Raw genomic sequence first — 19,633 nt, 5'->3', positions numbered from 1 at the left:
CACGATTAGTTAAATTCACGCACTTTTTTTTATAAGTGAAGCTTTTAGTATGTATTTGAGTATAAAACCATACAAATTATTTTAACCTATGCAAATGCATAAATATCATTATTTTTTATACAATTATATTCATCATTTAACACTATAAATATCTAAATAAATTATATATATAATATCAAAGAGAAAAGGGGTGATGCACTGACAGTGTAAAATAGTTTTACACTGTCAACCAATCACGACCATGTATCCAATTCCATCACATTTTTATATTTAAAATTTTTTAATGACATGACAAATTACTTGTTTTCTATTGGATGACAGTGTGAAATTGTTTTACACTGTCAGTGTGTATCCATTAAAGCCAATATCAAATACTGCACGCGTGATTTACTAGTTTTAGAATTTAAATAGAGGTTCCCAATATCTACAATCTGAATAGTTGATTTGAGATCACACCGTTAAAATTTCAAACTCAATATAACACCTTCAAAGATCTCAGCCGTCAAGTTATGATCAAAAGGCTCATATACATTACAACATTTTAGAAAATCTGAAATCTATACTCTGTACCAAAAAAAAGAAGCTGCTTGAAGTTTCCATTCAATTTCGACACAAACCACCACTGTAACCTATGGAACCTTCAGCATCTACAGCGGCGGCGACACCATCTCCGACGGTGAGTCAAAGAGATCAATGGATGGTAGAATCACAAGTCTTTCATATTTATCAACTCTTCGCCAATATTCCTCCTAACGCCCAATCTGTCATGTAACTAACATCACTTCATTCCCAATTTCTCAATTCTTCGATTCTTCAATTCCAAAATCAAATTTCATATATATCAATTTTCTCTTCTCTTTTCACTTTTAGGTTAGAGTTGCAACGAGATAAACACGTTGAGTATCTTTCCAAAGGACTTCGCCACCTCGGTTCAACTTTTTCCGTCTTAGATGCAAAGTATCTATTTCTTTGTGTTTTGATTTTTTGTTGTTGTTGTTGTTGTTGTTGTGATAATTGCGAAAAAATTGAAGTGTTGTTGTGGTTTATGGTGCAGTCGACCTTGGCTGTGTTACTGGATTATTCATTCATTTGCTTTGTTGGGAGAATTTATTGATGATGATCTCGAAGATAACACTGTTGATTTTCTTAACCGTTGCCAGGTTTTTGTTATTTTCATATATCACTTGACAAATTATGAATGAAAGCAGACAATCTAGACAATGTGTGTAGAATTTATTTGCATTAATTGTGCATGTGTTTTAACTCTTTATCTCATTGTAAAATTTAATTTTGCATTGTTAATGCATTGATAATGTTGTTATGATGTTCAATTGTGTTTGCATTACGGTCGGTTCTTGATATTATAGAGAATTGCGGTCAAATGCGATTGTAATCACGATTGCAGAAGCATAAAAAACCTTGATGTTTTTAAAACCCTGGGTACAAGTATACTTTGGTAGCAAAGATAAGTTTTATTTAGTTTTACATATATGTTCGGTCATATTTTACTATTTTTGCCCATCATGATATTACTTCCTAAAATTTGTTTACACTGTGCTAAGATAGTGAAATATGATTATACATTTGTGTGTTTAGATTGTCTTATGTATAGTTATCATGATTGGAAAATGATAATTAAGGACTATATTGTATTACTAACTCTAGAGTCTGTAGTGCCGAATCATTTTTTCAACAGACCCATTATTTGTTTGGACTTTTTCTTATGTAATGGTTTTGATCGGCTGTGTCTAACATGCCCAGATAATCCTTTTATGTTGTTATTATTTAAGCAAGAGTTTTTAGATGGCTACTTTGTTTGTACTATCCCATTTTTACCCGCTTATGAATCTCTTGTTCTTTAAATACCAACAGGATCCAAATGGTGGATATGCTGGAGGACCTGGCCAGGCAAGCAACCATTATTCTTTTTCACCTATTTCTACTTGAACATCAAGCTATAATTTTGTTGAATATGATTCTTAGTTTCTCTCTTGTTCAAACCACATTTTATTTTCTCTTAATAGTTGCTACTGACTCTTATGTATACGAATAGAAACTAATATCATGGCTAGTTTTACTTTTTAATATAATATGCCCATAATTATATATAATAAATAGTTCCGTCTCATAAATAGATGTAGTTCCTTGTTTTACAAAGGGAAAATATGTCAAAGGGAGTTTTGGTAGCATGGTTCAGTGGTCTGGCATAAGAGGGCTGTAGTGTTTGACTTCATTCCAAATTCAGTTGAATTAGTTTCAGCTTTATTTTTATTCCTCTTTCCCCATTTTGTTGATCGAGTTGTAGTCAAACCGTACTTTATAACTCTAATTTTTCCCCATATAATATAAAAAACTTCAATTGTCGTGTATTTGTTGTGTCAACATTTTGCTTTAACTTCAGTCCTGGAAGGAATATAAAAAGCTTTTCATAATTTAAGTTGTGTCTTTCATACTCTTCAATTGTTTGAAAAGCACAAAGCTTATAATATCCTTGAAATCTTTCTCAGATGCCTCATCTTGCCACAACTTATGCTGCAGTCAATACTCTTATTACTCTGGGTGGTGAGAAATCTTTGGCATCTATTAATAGGTGGTCAGTTTATACTCTTCAAAGCAAGCTCTTGCAGTGATTTGTTTTATCTTTTGTTTGGTAGAGTTATGTTTTCGTGCATCTGGAATTGATTTGTACTTCAAAAATATTATTTTCAGAGATAAATTGTATGGGTTTATGCGGCGGATGAAACAGCCAAACGGGGGATTCAGGTCTGTTATCATATTCATCTACGTGCGTTCAATTAACAATAAGAAATTACACTGATGCCTGCCTATATCCATAATTCCATTTTTAGTTGTATCTGGCTGCTTTGGCACGTTAATGCTTGCATGTCTATCTTATGCTTGAATACATAGCAAAGATACACACTATTCACACATATGAACAATGACGAATTTTGATTTGGTAATGTTTGTGAGGCCAGTTGTGTGAAAATTTGAATCTGACATCATGCACAAATCTAAATGGTGTGACTTCGAGTCACGTGTTAATGGCACTTTTAATGCTAATTATAGAACTTGTTGATACATTCAGAATTTATTTGGGAAACCATTTTTTTATTCGTTATTTTCTTTTTCAATCATCAAATGCTTTATTCAGGATGCATGACGAGGGAGAAATTGACGTTCGAGCTTGCTACACTGCGATCTCCGTAAGTTGATTTTATCTGTATCTATGTCTTTCTTGCACACATGCTTATGTAGTTATGCGTAGATATGATTTATAAGCACAAATATTGCACTTTTAGGATCAACATCATGCATAGTTTTACTAGTTAGGAATGGTAGCATATTACTAGTTAGGAATGACAGGATGTCAAAGCTATTGGCTATAACTTAGACTTTTTCTACCGTTATCTTCTATTATTTTCATTGAGAGAGTGGGATACTTTTAATGCTAAGGCTAGTATCTGTTATATAACACTGGGAATCTTGTTGGAGCCAGGTAGCAAGTGTTTTGAACATTTTGGATGATGAGCTGATCAAGAATGTAGGAGACTTCATTTTAAGGTTAGTTTCAAGAAGAACTTGCTCTAGTTTTAAAATTACATCGCTTGATTGTACAACATTGTAATGTTAATTTCAAGAAACACTTGCAATGTTTAAAATAGAAACTTTGTACAAGTCAAACTCATTACTTTTGTTCCTAATATTGCTTTATTTTTCCAGCTTGATTGTACAACGTTTTAATATTTAATTTCAAGAAACACTTGCAATGTTTAGAATAGACACTTTGCACAAGTCAAACTCATTACTTTTGTTCCTACTGCTTTAATTATTGAGTGGTTTTCCTTAAGAGCAATTTGCAAGGGTTCAAAGTAAGCTGGCATTTGAGAAAACATTTTTAATGATCTCTTTATTAAGTATGTGAGGCCTCGCGTGCAACCTCTAAAGTATAAACACTGGTAACAATTGAAAGCGACATTACATTAGTCATGACTTTGTTGGTATGTATGACATCGAAGGGTACTGAATTCTCTCCATTTTTGTTATTCTAATGATTTTAGCAATAAGGCAGACTGTCATCTTTTCATTAACTATTTTTTGCCTTATGTATTACATTGGCTAAAATAGATTAATACCAGAAAGTCCCAATAGCCACAATATTTGGTGCCTTGTGGTATTGAAATAACGAGTTATCTCCATTTATTATTATTCCTCCTTTTTGAAGATTTTGTCGAGCTCTAAATTTCTAGCTGAGAATAGTTCATTTGTCAACTAGAAAAATTAAACAATTGATTGCATTCTGTGCATTATCTGTAATGTAAACTGTAATGCATGTATCATCTCTATGTTGTTTATTTGCAGCTGTCAAACATATGAGGGAGGCATTGCTGGTGAACCTGGGTCTGAGGCTCATGGCGGGTATGTATCATCATACTCTCCATCTATTATCATACTCTCCATCTCTCGTTTCTCATTATACATCTTCACAATAATATGATTTGGAATAAATAACAAAAGGATGTATGTTTTTTTACCATTTTTTTATCAGGTATACCTTTTGTGGGTTAGCGGCAATGATTCTGATTGGTGAAGTTAATCGCTTGGATCTGCCCCGTTTACTTGTAAGAGAGTTGCTCTTTTTAATAGCTTCCAATTAGTTGCAAGAGCTTCTGAGCTTGTATGGAATTTATACTATGTTTCCTTGCATTAGGATTGGGCTGTATTTCGGCAAGGTAAGGAGTGTGGATTTCAGGGGAGAACAAATAAATTGGTGGATGGGTGCTACTCGTTTTGGCAGGTGATTGAAATTTTAAATTTTCTTCATCAGTCTTCTTTGTGATATAGTTGGCTTACAATATGAAAGTAATCAGGGAGGTGCTGTTGCACTGTTGCAAAGATTGCATTCTGTTATCGACGAACAAATGGCAGAGGCATTAAAGTTTGTTGCAATATCTGATGTACCTGAAGAAAAGGAAAGTTTGGACGGAACCTCAAGTCATGCAACTTCCTGTATCAGTCATGAAGGTAGGTTGACTTTAGAGAAGCACAAATTAGAAAAAACTCTTCAATCATGAAATTAAGTTTTCCCTTGAACATCTACATATGTTTCTACTTTAGTTTCTCATGACATTTACATTTCACTTTAAATTCTAATTCTTGCAGGCATGAGTGAATCCTGTTCATCCGATGTTAAAAATATTGGTTATAACTTTATAAATGAGTGGAGAGCAAGTGAACCACTTTTTCACAGCATTGCTTTACAGCAATATATTCTTTTATGCACACAGGTATGCACTTTATATTTTGTATATTGGTTTCATGACTTGATCCTTGTATTTGATCCCTTGAAAGCTTGAAATGGAAGTTCTGCTTTATACAGTTTCATTATAATTATTAATTTCTCTCTTTTTTCATCAATGCTTGATTGATGCAGGAGCAAGATGGTGGACTCAGGGACAAACCGGGTAAACGCAGGGATCATTATCACTCATGTTACTGTTTAAGTGGGCTGTCACTGTGCCAGTATAGTTGGTCAAAACGCCCAAATTCTCCACCGCTGCCCAAGGTAGTAATGGGCCCATACTCCAATCTCTTAGAACCCATCCATCCTCTCTTTAATGTTGTTTTGGACCGATACCGTGAAGCTCATGAATTCTTTGCTCAGTTGTGACTGGTGACAAGGTTTTTAACTACATAGCTTTATCTGTAGAATGTAAAATGTAAAATGTTAAACCCTTCTTATTCATACATTTGGCACGATCTCAAGGCTTAATGATTAAGCCAATATTATTGGCTTCATGATATAAATATTTACGCTGGAAATTGGTGCTTATAATCAATGGTACTGATAATAATAATAAGCAAACAAACATTCTGTAATAAATTAATTATTCTACCTTTTCATGAATGAGAGAATTTCTCTTTTCACCCCCCAGACATTCTGGGATAAATTTGTAATTTTGATATATTTAAGAACTTTAATGATAATGTCTTATAAATCTAAATCAAAATGACTCTTTCCACTATTTTTTAAAGTTTAAAGCTGGAAAATAATCACTATCCAAAAGCTCTCTGGCTTCACAATGTAATAAACTGGAAACTTATTCTATTTGGGCTCTTCCTTGTCAGCTGTCATTCATAACTAAATAAGAATTTGTTGCAATAATTTTACCTTATAAAAAATAAAAATCATCTTTTGTATATGGGATTGGACATGATACTTCTCATCATAGCGAAAAGCTGATTTTTTTCCACCTAGAAGAAAAGGCAAGATCCTTTCTAGTTCTCACAAGTAAAACGGTTAAATAAATTAGGAATATCACTTATTACACACCAAAAGTCAAGAGGTAAAAACAAAGTTAAACTAAACAAGATAATTTCATTTTAAATGTACAATAAGAGTGATTAAAAAAAACAGTAGTGTATTTTTAGTAAATTGGGAGATATTTATGCCAGAAAGGTGCATGCATTTTAAGCTGTGTTCATTTTACTCAAAGTGGAAACTAAAACTACAACTAGTTGTGTTTTTAGCTGCAAAGGTTTTGATTTTTGAACACTCCACTATGAGTACTAATAGCATTGAAAGCTTAACTCAAGATACAAAAGATGAATCGACAGAAAAAACACTTGAAGAGAACAATGAAGTAGAAGTAGAAGTCTTGGAGGAGAAGGTTATCATGATGGATCTTAACGACATAAGGGGAGACAATGAAATTTTATCAAATTTCTTGAGGTCTAAGAAAGAGGTGAAGTGGTACATGGCTTTGTTGGGGCTAAGGATTGTTGCTTTTGTGTTATGTTTGATTGCTTTCTCTATATTGGGTGCTTGTGAGCAAAGGGTTTTGGTAAATGAGGAAATAACAAATTGGTTTTCAAGCGGATTTTTGGTTAAAACTCCATATGAGTTCCATTGGTATGATTACGACGAATTCACGTATGTTTCTCTCCTTCTATCCTTCCGTCTTATAATAGTGAGATTTGTGTCCGTAGAACTTGAGATCTTCTCTTATTCAGTAGTTAAATGTGATGATGGTGTCTGATTTTGGTTTGGATGTCATTTTGCAGGTATTGTTTTTCAGCAAATGTGATTGGATTTGTGTATTCTGGATTGCAAATTTGTTATCTAGTGAGGTACTTGGTCACAAAGAAGCATACTATAAACCCCAAGTTGCAATGTTACTTCAATCTTGTTATTGATCAGGTAAAGCCTACGGTCTTTTAAGCAAATTCAAACTTATAATATTAAAAAAAGCAGTTCTGTTTTTTTGGATTTTGGAAGAATCAACTCAGAGTTTTGTGATATAAATTGGTCTTGGTAATTCATATTGTATTGAGTAAACTTGTTTGAGTATCACTTTGTTAACATTATTACTCTTTAATGTTTTTGATCTTGATTATAAGCAAATGTAACTAATTGCATATTAATCAAATAATTTAGTGGAAGGCAAATCGGATAGTTGGAAATTCAATTTCTTAGAGTCCCAACGTGGCATGAGGTAGAGCCTCACAAGAATCAGCAAGGTTATACTTATGGTTGATCTTCCTTTGTTGGGTAGATGATTTACTTGGCTCTAGCCGAGTAGTCGTGCAACAAGTCATTTTGACCGTGTGTTGTCATCTAGCTGAGTAGTTGTGCAACAAGTCATCTTGACTGTGTGTTGTCATCTGAGGGGTGGTTGGAGACGTGTGGACCAACTACCTTTTAGTTATGAGGCATTCATCTCATTTGTGGGGGTCAAATCCTTTAAGGTTAAATAAATGTTAAGAGCTCCACATCAAATAAGTTAGGTTCAATCACATTTCTTAACATGGTATTAGAGTCTCGTTTAAGATCCGGTTGATTGAGCCTCCTACCATTTATAAATGATGGGTGATCCGATAGCGGAAACCTTATAACAGACGGCCCAATGGACATTAAACGAGGCTTTGATACCATGTTAAGAAATATGGTTGGGCCTAACTCAACCCTACAAAACCGACTTGTAGGGTGAGGATTGTCCCCACTTATAAAGACATGTTTAGGCTATATATTATCCAATGTGAGACTTTTAACAATAACTATTAGCAGATGTGGTTGCTAATAGTTGGAGGGGACCTTGAGGATGGAGGTTTGACGTTCTTAGGGACAAATTGAAGAGCTTAACATGTACTCTTAAGAGTTGGTGCAAGGAGGTTTTTGGTAATTTACACCCGAGAATTGAGAAAATAGTGGGTGAGATCAAAGTACGGACTTGAAGGCGGAAGGTGGACATTTACTAGTGAGGGATGTTCTCTCTTGGAGTATGAAATTGGATGAGCTTCATAGATTTCTTAAAGATAAGCACTCCCATGTATTCCAAATGTCTAGATCGAGATGGTTTAAAGAGGGTGATGCAAGCACACAGTTCTTCCACTCTTGTGTTAAGAAGCATGCGAAGAGAAATGCAATCTTAGTTCTTTAGGTTAGAGGAGCTTGGTGGAAGGTGTTTCTCACTAAGGTTGTTTGTTTCTTAGAACAACATTACTCGAACAACATTACTCGAACAACATTATTGATCTTCTGACGTTTGATGATATTGATTTCGTGGGTACCTCTCTAGATGATAATAACCACTTTTCAGCCCCATTCAAGGTAGAACAAATTAATTATACCGTTTCTAGTTATGATGGTAATAGGAATCCAGGGCCAAAATAGTTCAATTTATCCTTATTTAAAAAGCTATGGCCCACATTAAGAAATGAGGTTGGTGTGTTTTTTTATAAATTCTTCCTCAACGTGAGTCTCTTAAGGATTATATTGTATTTTGACACTCTTACCCATATGGTTGATTCCCCTTGGGAACTTCAGACTTATCTTGCTTATGAGGTCCCTTTATAAGTTTATGGCTAAGGTTTAAGATGCTCGATTATCACCGACGATATATAAAATCATTTAATATAACCATTCAGCCTTCAGTAAGGATAAACATCTTGTGAACGAGGTAATGAAGCTATATTTGTTCTTAGATCTAGGAAAAAAAAGAAAAGAAATGAGTGCTTTTATGTTTAAGGTAGACTTTAAAATGAATTATGACTAAGTTAGTTGTAGTTTTCTTGATTACATGATAAAGTGGGTGGGATTGCAGACTAGGTGGAATTTTTTCAGATTAATGCTTGTGTCTTATCAAGAAATCTATAAGTATTTGTCAACGAGTTTCCAATTCAAGAGCTATGTAATCATAGAAGACCGAAGCAGAGGGCTACCCTAGCCTTTTCTCCTTTATCTTTTGGTGGTGGAAGTTCTCAATGCATAGACCATGCATGAACAAGCTCTTAGGTTATTATTAGGGTTCAAGGTTGGAAATAAGGGGTTTATAGTCTCTTACCTTCAATATGTTGATGGAACTATCTTCTTGTGAAAAACCTTAGCTGAGAATCTTTGGTCTATTAAGATCGTTCTTAGGTATTTTGAGTTTTGTCTAGCCTTAGCGTTAATTTTTCTAAAAAAATTCGTATTGGGTGTGAATGTGTTGAATTCTTCCTCAAGCTTGATTAAATGATTCCTAAACAAAAATTTGGGATCATTCCATTTCAAATAATTGGATCTTCATTTTTGGAAACTTTTGGTTAATACGATAACTAATAGGCCCATCTTATGGAATAATAAGTATGTTATCATTGAAAGGAGAATTATGCTTAGTAACACGGTTCTTAACTCCACCCAAATCTTCTATATATCAAACAGGAAGATGCCTAGTAAAATGTGACAATATATTGATTGCTTCTAGAGTTGTTTTCTCTAATGTGAGAGAGGAGTGTGTAGAGGGTTAAGGGTCTAAGTAAATTTGAAAGAGTAAAATTTTATTATTCAGTTAGTCTAAGGTGTGTAAACCAAAAAGTAAAGATGAATTTTGGGTAAAATGTATTTTCCTAGTTAACCTTTCTCTATTGGGTAAATGGTGCTAGAGGACCCTTACAAGGGGTCACACTTTGTGGAGTGATTTCCCATAACTATTTATGGGTAAAAAATTCCTTTGTCCCACTTAGGTTGCCATTCAGATAGATTTAGGTATACCTTTTTATGGTGAATATTTATTTCTCTTCTTAGAAGAGCTAATTTAGACTCGAGCTCAGACTAATTTTCTGAAGAATCATTGTTGTCATTGTTGAAGGACAACTAGCTTGGGGTGTGTCTATATATGAGAAATTCTAGTGATTCTATAAGGTTTTTGACTAAGGGTATGCTAGTATCGATTAAATGGTGTATGGATAGAGAGTTAGTGGGTCTTGGATCTGAGGTGGATGAAATTATATTTGTATGGGAATAGGAGTTGTTAGTATCTATTTGTTACTGTTAATGGTGAATGTATGAATTTTTGGTCGTTATTCATTGAGCTTGAGCTTGGTCATTACTCAATGGATTTATTTTATTAATAGATTTAATTTATATCTAACATTGTTAAGTGACTCTCTTATGATATTACTCCTATAAAAAATTGTACCATAGTAACCAATTTATAAAAGGAAATGTCAAATTGATTGTTAAAATTAGCAACTAGGCTTAATGATATTTTATAAATTGGTCTTTAAATTTACACACACATAATTTTAGCTTCATGAATCATAGCAAATTCTTACATACTAAGCAAGTGTGTTGAATGGCTTGTTTTCAACTACAGGCTTTGGCATATATTCTAATGTCAGCCTCATCATCAGCTGCCACTGGAGCTCATATTTTGAGAAACTATTGGATTGAACATGGTGCACACAAATTCGTAGAAATGGCAAATGAATCTGTTGCTATGTCCTTCTTAGCATTTGTGGCCTTTGCCTTAGCCTCTTTTGTCTCTGGTTTCATCCTTTTTAGGTTCAACTAATTATAAATGCAACACTCTTTGTTTGTAGTAATATGATTCTAAATTACTATAGTGTCAAGTACTATATATGTCATTTTGCAAAATTTGAAATTCATAATAAGATTGCATATACCTTACCCTTACCTCTGAGGTTATCAATAGTGTTAACAAAATCAAATTCAATTAGATACTTGAAATGAGTTCTAATTTCTATAGCATAGAAATTTCAATTAGTTAGAAGTGTGATTCACCTCATGAATATTAATAGCTTCTACACATGCACTTGGCATGTATCTATAATGAAATAGATGGCTAAGTAAATGGATTACAAATTTTATTTGATTAAGTGATCTTGAGGAGAGAAAGCTTGTGTCAGTTTCTATGCATAAAGTTTGCTCTTTTATGAAATAAGGAGAATATGGTCTTACATATATAAGACATTAATGAACATTTTATTAGAGACTTTAAAAAATAATCTATTTTAACGTAACATCTTTTATTCTTAAAAATAAGTTAGAGTGAGAGGGAATACTTAGAGAGTGACAAAGTGAAATTAATATTGGATGTTATATAGGAGTTCATTTCCATTTTCCCAAACTAATGAGTTTTTTTTCCTATTTCAATACTAATAGAGCTATTGGAAAAATATTTATACATCCCACTCCATTAGCATGATCACCACTAGAAAATTGCATTTTAACTTCTCCATTAGCGTCGGCCACCTACACCGTCACTAGATAGCATCGGCTAAACACACGCTAAAAATCTTCTTGTTTTTCAAAATTAATTTTATTTGATCAATTAGACACTGCTTAGTCGATGCTAAGTTTTTTTTTCCTTTTTTTTGGAATTATTTTTATTTGCTCACATAGACATGGTGGGTCTGACGCTACTGTTTTCTGCATTTTTAAATTATTTTTATTTTATTATTTAGACACGACTTGACTGACACTAATAGTTTTATCATTTTTTTATAAAAAAAATTATTTGATTATTTAGACACGGCATCACCGACATTAAAGTAGTTGAAAAATAACAAAAAAATAAAATATGTTTCTCATTAGTTTGGACTCACGTTGTGATATTGTCTCAAAACATAATCAACTAGACTATAACTTTTTGTTATTAGATTTTGTTACTTATTGTTATTATAACTTTTAGATTTCTAATTTTTCCCTAAAATCTCTTCCGTACCAATTTTTTCCCTTTTCCCTCTTATTTTTCGCTCTTCCATTTTTCATTTCTTTCTTTCTTTTTTGCTTTGTGTTCTCTTCCCCCACGTTCTCTTTCTCAAAACCCTAATTACAAATCCCAACCAAAAATTTAATGATTAAACAACTTTTGCTCTTTCATCGGAATACCCAAATCGCTGAACCATTTCCGCTCTCTTTGCTTGGAATCATTTTCTTGTTGTCTCGTTCTGGAGCTTCCATTTTCAAATTGTTGAAGAAGTTTTCAGTGATTATGAGAGAAGAAGCGCTGGATTGTTTAAAGCCCTAACTAGTGGTCACTATCTCCCCTATCTATTACTATTTTTTCTTCTCTTCTTTCTCGTTAAAAACAAGGGTAATAACCTGAGTTACCTTTGGAGGAGCATACATCACAACAATTGGATAATCATTAAAGGCGTCTGTTGGAATATCGAAAAAGGGGACAAATTTGACATATGGGAAGATAATTAGATCCCAAGTCTATGTGGGTTTAAACTCCTGACACATAAACCCTTGGAAACAAGGGTGAGTGGAGTCGGAGACCTAATTAATGAATGAAACAATTGTTGAAAACTAAATCTCATAAAAAACTTTTTCTAACTACTAATTTTGAAGCTATCACTAGAATTTTCCTTATAAATAGAGACGAAGATGATATCACCTATTGAATGGGAAAAAAAATGTCATTTCACAGTCAAGTCAAATTAAAAATATATTAACAGTTAGAGAAGAGAAGACAATCAAACTTTTTAAACAGACAAAATGATTAAACCATTTAGAAATGCATATGAAATTATTAAAATTTAAGTGCCAAGGAGATTGAAAAAATATAGAGAGAAGATTCTTATTCCGGATAAAACCAATAAACTTTGTAAGATTAATGACAGAAGCAAATTCTTTGTAGCATATGTGTATTTCAACTTACAATCATTGTTTTCAACACAAAGCATATAAATAGGAAACGTGAAGAAACCAAAAGAGGATACTAACCACACCCTCAAAGAAAGGAATCAATAAAATCACTACTTTGGTTTCCAATATTGCAACTAAATATAGGTAGACAAAAAAACGGGTATTAAAAATATTAATAGAAATATATTTTTAAAATAGAGAATTGGTTTATATTCCCTTCAAACATAATAGTAGAAATAGAAAAATGAACACGTCCACTCTATTTAATATCGTCTCACTTAAAAGTAAGATAAAATAAGTTCAATTAAATTAAGTCGTTTAATAAAAAAAATTAAAATTTTAGTGGGGTTGATCCATCAAATAGAATTATGTATTATAAAATAATTGATAAACTTTTAGATATTTTTATTCTATATTGATAGGGATGGAGCATATAAAAGTAAATTATCACGAGTTTTCACTCACTTGAATAAATTGAATTCTCTTACACTTAAATTTATAATTGAATTTTTTTTTTAAGTCGGATAAAATAAGACAATCTTTCATCCTACTCTTTTGGATTCTTACGTATTATGGACGTTTCAAATAATGTTCTCTATTTTTTAAAGTCTATTTTTCAGAAATACATTTTTTAATTTAGTGTTGAATTCTTTCGTAGATGTATCTGTGAAATTTTTTTTTTAACGTTGTTTAAACGGTTTCGTAGATGTATCTACAAAACAATTCAAAGTTAAATAAAAAAATATTTCCGAAGATGGAGAATTAAAACTCCAAAACCCAATTCAAATGAGTTTGGGTTGAGTTCGGATATCTTCGTCTCACGACCATCCATTTAGTGAAATTAATTTTTTAAATATAAATATTCATTTTTTCTAAAATCAAATTCCATTATAAATAATAAAATAAAACAATTTTAAAAAATTTCATACATACATTTCAAATATTTTAAATAATAAATACAAATCAAATTATTAAAATATTGACAACATATTTAACATTCTAAATTACCAAAATTAAATAATAATAATAATATACATAATGAAATAAACATGACAGATTTGGAGTGGAGACTAGTGTACCACTTATCCGATCCGTCTATATATTTTGTAATAGAAGAAAATTCTAACCCAATCAAAACGGGTTAACCCCGTCAACTTTAAGACGGGTTTGAATGTTAATTAAGTTAATTAATGTGAAAAAAATAATTTTAACTTGTAAAAACTCATTTCATCTGAGTTTAATTTCACAACTTAAAATTTTTTTAACCAAAATTATTAGGTACGAAGATTGTTCTTTTCTAGTTGTTAAGGATGAGACATCATATATTAAATCCAAGATAGGTTTTTAGGTAAACATACATACATAAAAAAATGAAATTGTTTGTTGGTGTATCATTTTTAAGATTCCCTATCATGGAATTGGTGAATCGTCCATTTCCTATATGAAAAAACTATACATCACCAGAATATGATAGTGTCTTCTTCTTTATAGGCCTTCTTTTATTTCTTTAAAAACACAACTAATTAAAATAAAATATTAAACTAAAAAAGTAGCTAAAGATTCCTATCAAGTGTTTTCATTATCTTTAGTTAACTTCAAATAATATTTTAATATTTAATTTATAAATCTGATCTGTTTACTTAATTAATTAAATTTATGTTAATTATTAGCTTCTTACCTACTTTTTTAGTTCTAACAACTGGTGGAGGGTTACACCGTCACACATATACACATACTAATTATACTATAATTAAAAAATAATAACAATAATAATTATTATAATAATAATAATGTCAATTTAAATTGTTTTCTAGTCCAGATCACAAATTTATTGTTTCCTCAACCGGACTTCAGATGATTTGATTTGTCTTGATTTGGTCCCTTTGACTGTTTTCATTGAATTTTGTTAGAGAACAGAAGAAGACTCTACATGGAATTATTTTTGTCGTCTTTCTATAACTAAATAATTTATTAAAATAATAAATTGGTTAAATGTCATTTTATAGTTGACACAAAAGACTCCTATGTTGGTTTTGAGCAAGGTTATTAAAACTTTATTAAAACGTCGATTCAGTCGATTAGACTGGAAATTGAGATTATGTCTGGTATAATAAGTATTCATTATTGGTCTGTCAAAGAATTAAGGTAAGAAATGAAAAATCAAATAAAAATCAGTAAAAATATGGTAAAATGGACTGTTCCTCCAATCACATTGTTCACCTTGTTTTCTTTTTTCATTAATATTTTTTTTCTAGTTTATCATATTTTTTCACGAGACAATTTATATAAAATTATATTTTTAGCTTTATTCTCCTTTTTTTTTATTTTTATTCTTAGCCAAAAAATCAGAAGTGGTGTGAGACTTGACAAAATCTCCCAAACTTTTTTATCAATAAATGGACATTTCATGTATGAATGCTCTAAATTATCATTTGGATATGTAATATAATTATGTTTGAGATATGTCTTAAAGTCTCTTCAACGCTAAAAAAACATACCCAAGCCATTTCTTTTTCAACATACTATTTTTTGGAACAATAAACACTTCATATGTTTACATGATAGAAATGATATCAGTAGTAAACCAAAAAATAAATGGCCATCTATACTTGTAAAACAAATCATAAAATTTATAATAAATACTATAATATCTACCTTGTACTGCCACCTAACCCCTAAAAGTATCAGCATGTTCATCATAAGCCTTACAAGTTCTTAGACAAAAATTAATCAGGAAGCGAACATCGCTTTCGGGGGCTTTTGTTACCTTGGTCAACATCGTGACACCTCTAGTTTTTCTTTTTCTTTTAATATTAACAGAGGTTGTAATAGAGGTTGTATGAGAGACGTTAGTCGAATGGCCCATGTCAATGTAAATTAAGAACATACATTCAACAAATTCGTAAACTAACATTATTCATGAAGGAATATGAGTTTCGATCATACATTCAACATATACTATTTAAGAACATACATTCAACATATACTACCTATAGTGTTATATTTGCAAAGGGCCTCGCCTAGGGTGATGCCCTTTTACCGTCCTAGAAGAGGCGAAAATAAAATGTCGCCCGAAGGGAGCTATCTCCTTGCCTCATAGTCTTTCATCGCCTTTACGTGAGAAACATGAGATAAGACGTTTATCAGATAGAGAGAAAATCAAGGTTAATGACTAACCCACGACTCCCTTAGAAATAGGGATTCAATTGTCCACTATTGACTAAGTGGGAGGTGGCTCTTTCCGAGGAAACCCTAAGGCTTAGAGACCTCTATAAATACACCTCCTTTTAACGATAATGAACATACCCCAACTAAGACACATTTTCTACACCCTAAAGAGCACAACACTCACTACAATCTTAATACACGACTGCCGACGATTGTACGCTTGCTACCAAGCATCACCAGTTATCAGTAGAGCCTCTCACCTCACGTGGGCAGGTCTCTAAAATCACCTAAAAACACCACCGTACAGGGCTTCTCGCCGTCGCGGGCAAGCCCTCACTACCCAATGTTGGATATTTGTAGAAGTGTTGATGAAAATCGTACTTGAAAATTTAAAACGTATGAATTTAACACTAACCTTTAGGATCAATTCTCCCCCACCAATTATAGTAGAAATAAGTGAATGATGGAATATTACAATATTGGGCGAATGCGAGAAGACGAGTTGAGAATGACGTGGAATTACGGAATCTGAGATCTAGCAATAAATGGTAAGGGAGAAATAAATATAGTGAATAAAGAGAGGGTGGTCTGATAATGGAACGGTGATGGCGTCGGCGTGGAATAGAGGGCCCTTAAATCAAAGAAAGATCCTAATTATGATTCAGAAACTTCCGAGTGCATGGCTTTTCTTATATCTACCAAATTTAAAGGCTGCATTAGAGATGCTCAAGCAGTAGACTCAGGAAACCCATACCGAAACCATAGCTGCAACCATGAGATTTCAATACAGAGAAACAAAAGAACATGGTTCATGCATTTCACCAAACAATTGATGTGCATATCGCGAAACAAAAAATTCACCGTACAATTCTTCACCAATTCATAAGCCACAACCAGCAACAACAACGAATAACATCACAACAACGATTTCGCATCAAAAATCGAACTTAAAAGCGAAAGGAAAGGAAGAAGAAAAGAACTAACGACGATTCGACATCTAAACAGACCATTGTTCCGCGACTACTCCCTAGAGCAGTTTCAATTTTCTGAGTGAGAGAGAGACCATTGCGATGAGATTTTGAAGAAGAGACTAGGCAACTGCCCTATCTCGCCGGGCGCTGGCGTCGCCCATATATATATATATATATATATATATATATATATATATATATATATATATATATATATATATATATATATATATATATATATATAAATCCAACTCTAAATTGTATCAATCAAGTTCTAATATTTCATTAATTAAAGTAGTTTTAGAAAAAAAAATATTAAAAAGTTAAAATAATATAAAAATATTGTTCACATATATATTTGTGAAGTCAAAATCGCAATTTTTATAAGCAAATATGATTTTTGTTTTAATACATTTGATAATTAATATGTAGATATTTTTGTAAGTGTTCTTTAAGTTTTCCAGTTGTTAGGACTAGGGGTATTTGTGGTGCGGTTGAACGGTTTTGAAGTAAAAATCATCCAAACTGTAAGAGAAAAAAGTGTGCGGTTCGGTTTGATTCGGTAGACTTTTGGAAATAAAACTGAACCAAATCAAATCAAACCAATGCGGTTTGGGTTGGTTCGGTTTGCTTCGGTAGACTTTTGGAAATAAAACTGAACCAAATCAAATCAAACCAATGCGGTTTGGGTTGGTTCGGTTAGTTTAGTTTTTTTACAACAATTTATTGAGTCATACATACACATATGGATGACAACATAAATTTATATTTAGTCATTTATGCATTATCAAATATCAACAAAATTCATCATATTTGAATAACAATTTTCTATTTAATATACAAAAATAAGATTAAATGAAAGTGGAATAAAAAACATAAAATAGTTGCATAAAATAAAACAATATCAAAAACATTATAATGAAAAAAAGGAGATGAAAGATTAAAGAATATGAAAAAGAAAGAGCAGAAGAGATGAAGATTAGATAAGAAGATGAACATTAAAAACGTAATTGGAAGAGAGAAGTGTAGAATAAAAATAATAAGATGAAAAAGAAAGAATTTAAGAGATGAAAGACTAAAAAAGAAGATGTGATATGTACTTGAAAAAGAAGATGAGAAGAAGGCGCAATAGCGCTAAGAGAAATTTGAGAAGACTTAAACTGAAACCTTAAATGTGAGGAAGAAAAAACCATTCATAATCGTAAGGCTAAGACATACTCCCTCCGTCTCATAATAAGTGTCTCATTTGCACTTTTTCTTTGTCTCAAAATAAATGTCTCTTTAGAATACCAATGCAACATTTATTATTTTTTTCCACTACCATACCCCTATATATTAACTTTCACGTTTTTCAACTACTCCACTACCTATAATAAATAAGGGTACTTTTTTTTAAATGATACTAATTTTTTCATTAAAACCAACACATCTAATCATTTTCTTAAGAACCACGCAAAGCTCAAATAAGACATTTATTATGAGATGGAGGGAGTAATAGGTTTGAGTTTGGGTTGGATATAGGTTAAATGAAGTTTGGGGGTTATAACATAATACAGTTTGGTTCAGTTTGTAAAATAAAATCGTAAACCGAACCGAACCGTATAGTTTATTAAAGAATGACTCAAACATATCCAAACTAAATATAATTTTTACGATTTCGGTTTAGCTTGATTCAATTTTAAAAAGTTTTATATCAGACCATATTGATTTTAAACACCCCTATAACCCTAATGAAGTGAAAAATAACTCACTTAAATTTAATATGAACAAAACTTAATACATTCAACAATTTTCTTTCTTAAAATACTAATAATTTTACAAATCTCCTTAAAAGTGGTCTAAACATTGCATAACGGAATTTGATAGTTTAATGTGTAGTATACACATCAAGTAAATTCTTCCATTAATATTTTTCCCCCACTTATCTTCATTTGCACCATCATCATATTCGTACTTATAAAGAATTTGTATCTTTAAGAAAGTGGGCCCGGGTAGACCCACATCTATGGCTTGTTATTAGGGGTCCATCATGTCTGCTAACCCGTTACCAGCTGGATGTGGTCCACTTTCTTCCACAAACTCTAACCAATCATTGCTATCACCGCTTACTACGTGGCAACTTTTAAATCGAACTTTCACCATCTCCAAAGGAACCGCTCGGTCATGTTAGTATTGTCTTGTAGTGTTTTCGCGTCGAAAAGCCGTTATTCCCGCCACCTTATGCTTCCTACGTTTCAACTGCAAGTTTGAGGTTAAATCAATTTTCATTAAATTATTCAAATTAATTACTTAATTTTCTAACATTTTTTTTTGGCAATGTTCTAACATTGTTCAATATTCTATGATTTATTTAATGGATGCATCACTCAATATTATTGTTGAAATTTATTTGGATTTAATGTATATGCGCTTTATACTAAAATTTAATACACATTTATTAATTTGTTAAGTCAATAAAATTTTGTAATTATTATATCTTAAAATTTAAGATGTGATATTAAAAATTAAATTCATAATACACCATATTTAAAAAAAAAATCAATTTTTACTATTTTAA

At 31.9% G+C, this 19,633-nt stretch overlaps 2 protein-coding genes across 2 annotated transcripts; both read left to right on the top strand.

The window, feature by feature from the left end:
* The first annotated feature begins 548 nt into the window (after nucleotides 1–548).
* LOC131652741 (protein farnesyltransferase subunit beta) lies at nucleotides 549–5,884 on the top strand. The gene is made up of 14 exons (XM_058922694.1): nucleotides 549–768; nucleotides 871–957; nucleotides 1,055–1,160; nucleotides 1,873–1,908; nucleotides 2,508–2,590; nucleotides 2,710–2,763; nucleotides 3,155–3,206; nucleotides 3,500–3,564; nucleotides 4,363–4,419; nucleotides 4,550–4,622; nucleotides 4,712–4,798; nucleotides 4,872–5,025; nucleotides 5,164–5,288; nucleotides 5,435–5,884. Exons 1-14 carry the CDS (start codon nucleotides 632–634, stop codon nucleotides 5,669–5,671), a joined length of 1,353 nt encoding a protein of 450 aa, XP_058778677.1. The 5' UTR covers nucleotides 549–631; the 3' UTR covers nucleotides 5,672–5,884.
* A 520-nt stretch (nucleotides 5,885–6,404) lies between these two features.
* LOC131652742 (CASP-like protein N24) lies at nucleotides 6,405–10,957 on the top strand. Its single transcript, XM_058922695.1, has 3 exons — nucleotides 6,405–6,934; nucleotides 7,066–7,201; nucleotides 10,638–10,957. The coding sequence occupies exons 1-3, from the start codon at nucleotides 6,450–6,452 to the stop codon at nucleotides 10,833–10,835; spliced, it is 819 nt and encodes a 272-aa protein (XP_058778678.1). The 5' UTR covers nucleotides 6,405–6,449; the 3' UTR covers nucleotides 10,836–10,957.
* The last annotated feature ends 8,676 nt before the right edge of the window (nucleotides 10,958–19,633 follow it).

Source organism: Vicia villosa, linkage group LG2 (genome assembly GCF_029867415.1).
Source record: "Vicia villosa cultivar HV-30 ecotype Madison, WI linkage group LG2, Vvil1.0, whole genome shotgun sequence".
NCBI lineage: Eukaryota > Viridiplantae > Streptophyta > Magnoliopsida > Fabales > Fabaceae > Vicia > Vicia villosa.
This window is presented reverse-complemented; position numbering and strand designations above follow the sequence as displayed.

What these genes read in the sequence shown, in the direction of transcription:
- LOC131652741 (XM_058922694.1), top strand. Translation starts at nt 632, where the DNA reads ATGGAACCTTCAGCATCTACAGCGGCGGCGACACCATCTCCGACGGTG. An exon ending in GGGTCTGAGGCTCATGGCGG is followed by an intron (nt 4,420 to 4,549) that starts GTATGTATCATC and finishes TTTTTTTATCAG; the next exon opens with GTATACCTTTTGTGGGTTAG. An exon ending in GGTGCTACTCGTTTTGGCAG is followed by an intron (nt 4,799 to 4,871) that starts GTGATTGAAATT and finishes GAAAGTAATCAG; the next exon opens with GGAGGTGCTGTTGCACTGTT.
- LOC131652742 (XM_058922695.1), top strand. Translation starts at nt 6,450, where the DNA reads ATGCCAGAAAGGTGCATGCATTTTAAGCTGTGTTCATTTTACTCAAAG. An exon ending in TATGATTACGACGAATTCAC is followed by an intron (nt 6,935 to 7,065) that starts GTATGTTTCTCT and finishes GTCATTTTGCAG; the next exon opens with GTATTGTTTTTCAGCAAATG. An exon ending in TCAATCTTGTTATTGATCAG is followed by an intron (nt 7,202 to 10,637) that starts GTAAAGCCTACG and finishes TTTCAACTACAG; the next exon opens with GCTTTGGCATATATTCTAAT.